We start from the raw sequence: 495 nt of genomic DNA on the forward strand, positions 1-495 counted from the left end.
ACTATCACGGAGCAGTGAACACGACACGAACATACTATTGGTTGGACGTCGTGTCATTGGCAGGCATGTTGTTCATTAGCGGAGCAGCGCCACCGCCGTCGAGGAAGTTCTGAGAGATTGGCGGGTTCGTGACGAGGTTGAATACCGTGCCATTGTTGGTCGAGATATCGCAGCCATTGAAATATGGGAGCAGGTTGACAGCAGTCCCATTGTACATGCCGTTGGGGTTGAGGATGCCTGGAACTCGTACTCCATTGCTCGGCTACGTGAAGCGTTAGCACAGGGCTACGAATTATGAACCTCTGCGCGTACATACCTCGGTATAGTTACCAATCACAGCAGTATTAACCAATAGTGTCAACAGAGTGTATTGGTTGGCAGCCGTGTCGTTCGTCAACAAGGCTGTGGTATAATAGTCGCAGATGGATGTATCTGCCGGACGCTGAGCGGTCACAGAGGTAATCACATGAAGGGACAAAAGTGAGAAAAGTCCAC

General features: G+C 50.5%; 1 protein-coding gene across 1 annotated transcript; it reads right to left on the minus strand.

The window, feature by feature from the left end:
- Window positions 1–34: 34 nt before the first annotated feature.
- LTS14_010984 (uncharacterized protein) lies at window positions 35–262 on the minus strand (the record flags this gene model as incomplete). The annotated part of the gene is made up of 1 exon (XM_064843632.1): window positions 35–262. A coding segment is annotated over one exon (228 nt), but the record flags the coding sequence as incomplete, so codon positions are not given.
- Between the last annotated feature and the right edge of the window lie 233 nt (window positions 263–495).

This window comes from Recurvomyces mirabilis (genome assembly GCF_035927965.1).
Source record: "Recurvomyces mirabilis strain CCFEE 5264 chromosome Unknown scaffold_164, whole genome shotgun sequence".
Taxonomy (NCBI): domain Eukaryota; kingdom Fungi; phylum Ascomycota; class Dothideomycetes; order Mycosphaerellales; family Teratosphaeriaceae; genus Recurvomyces; species Recurvomyces mirabilis.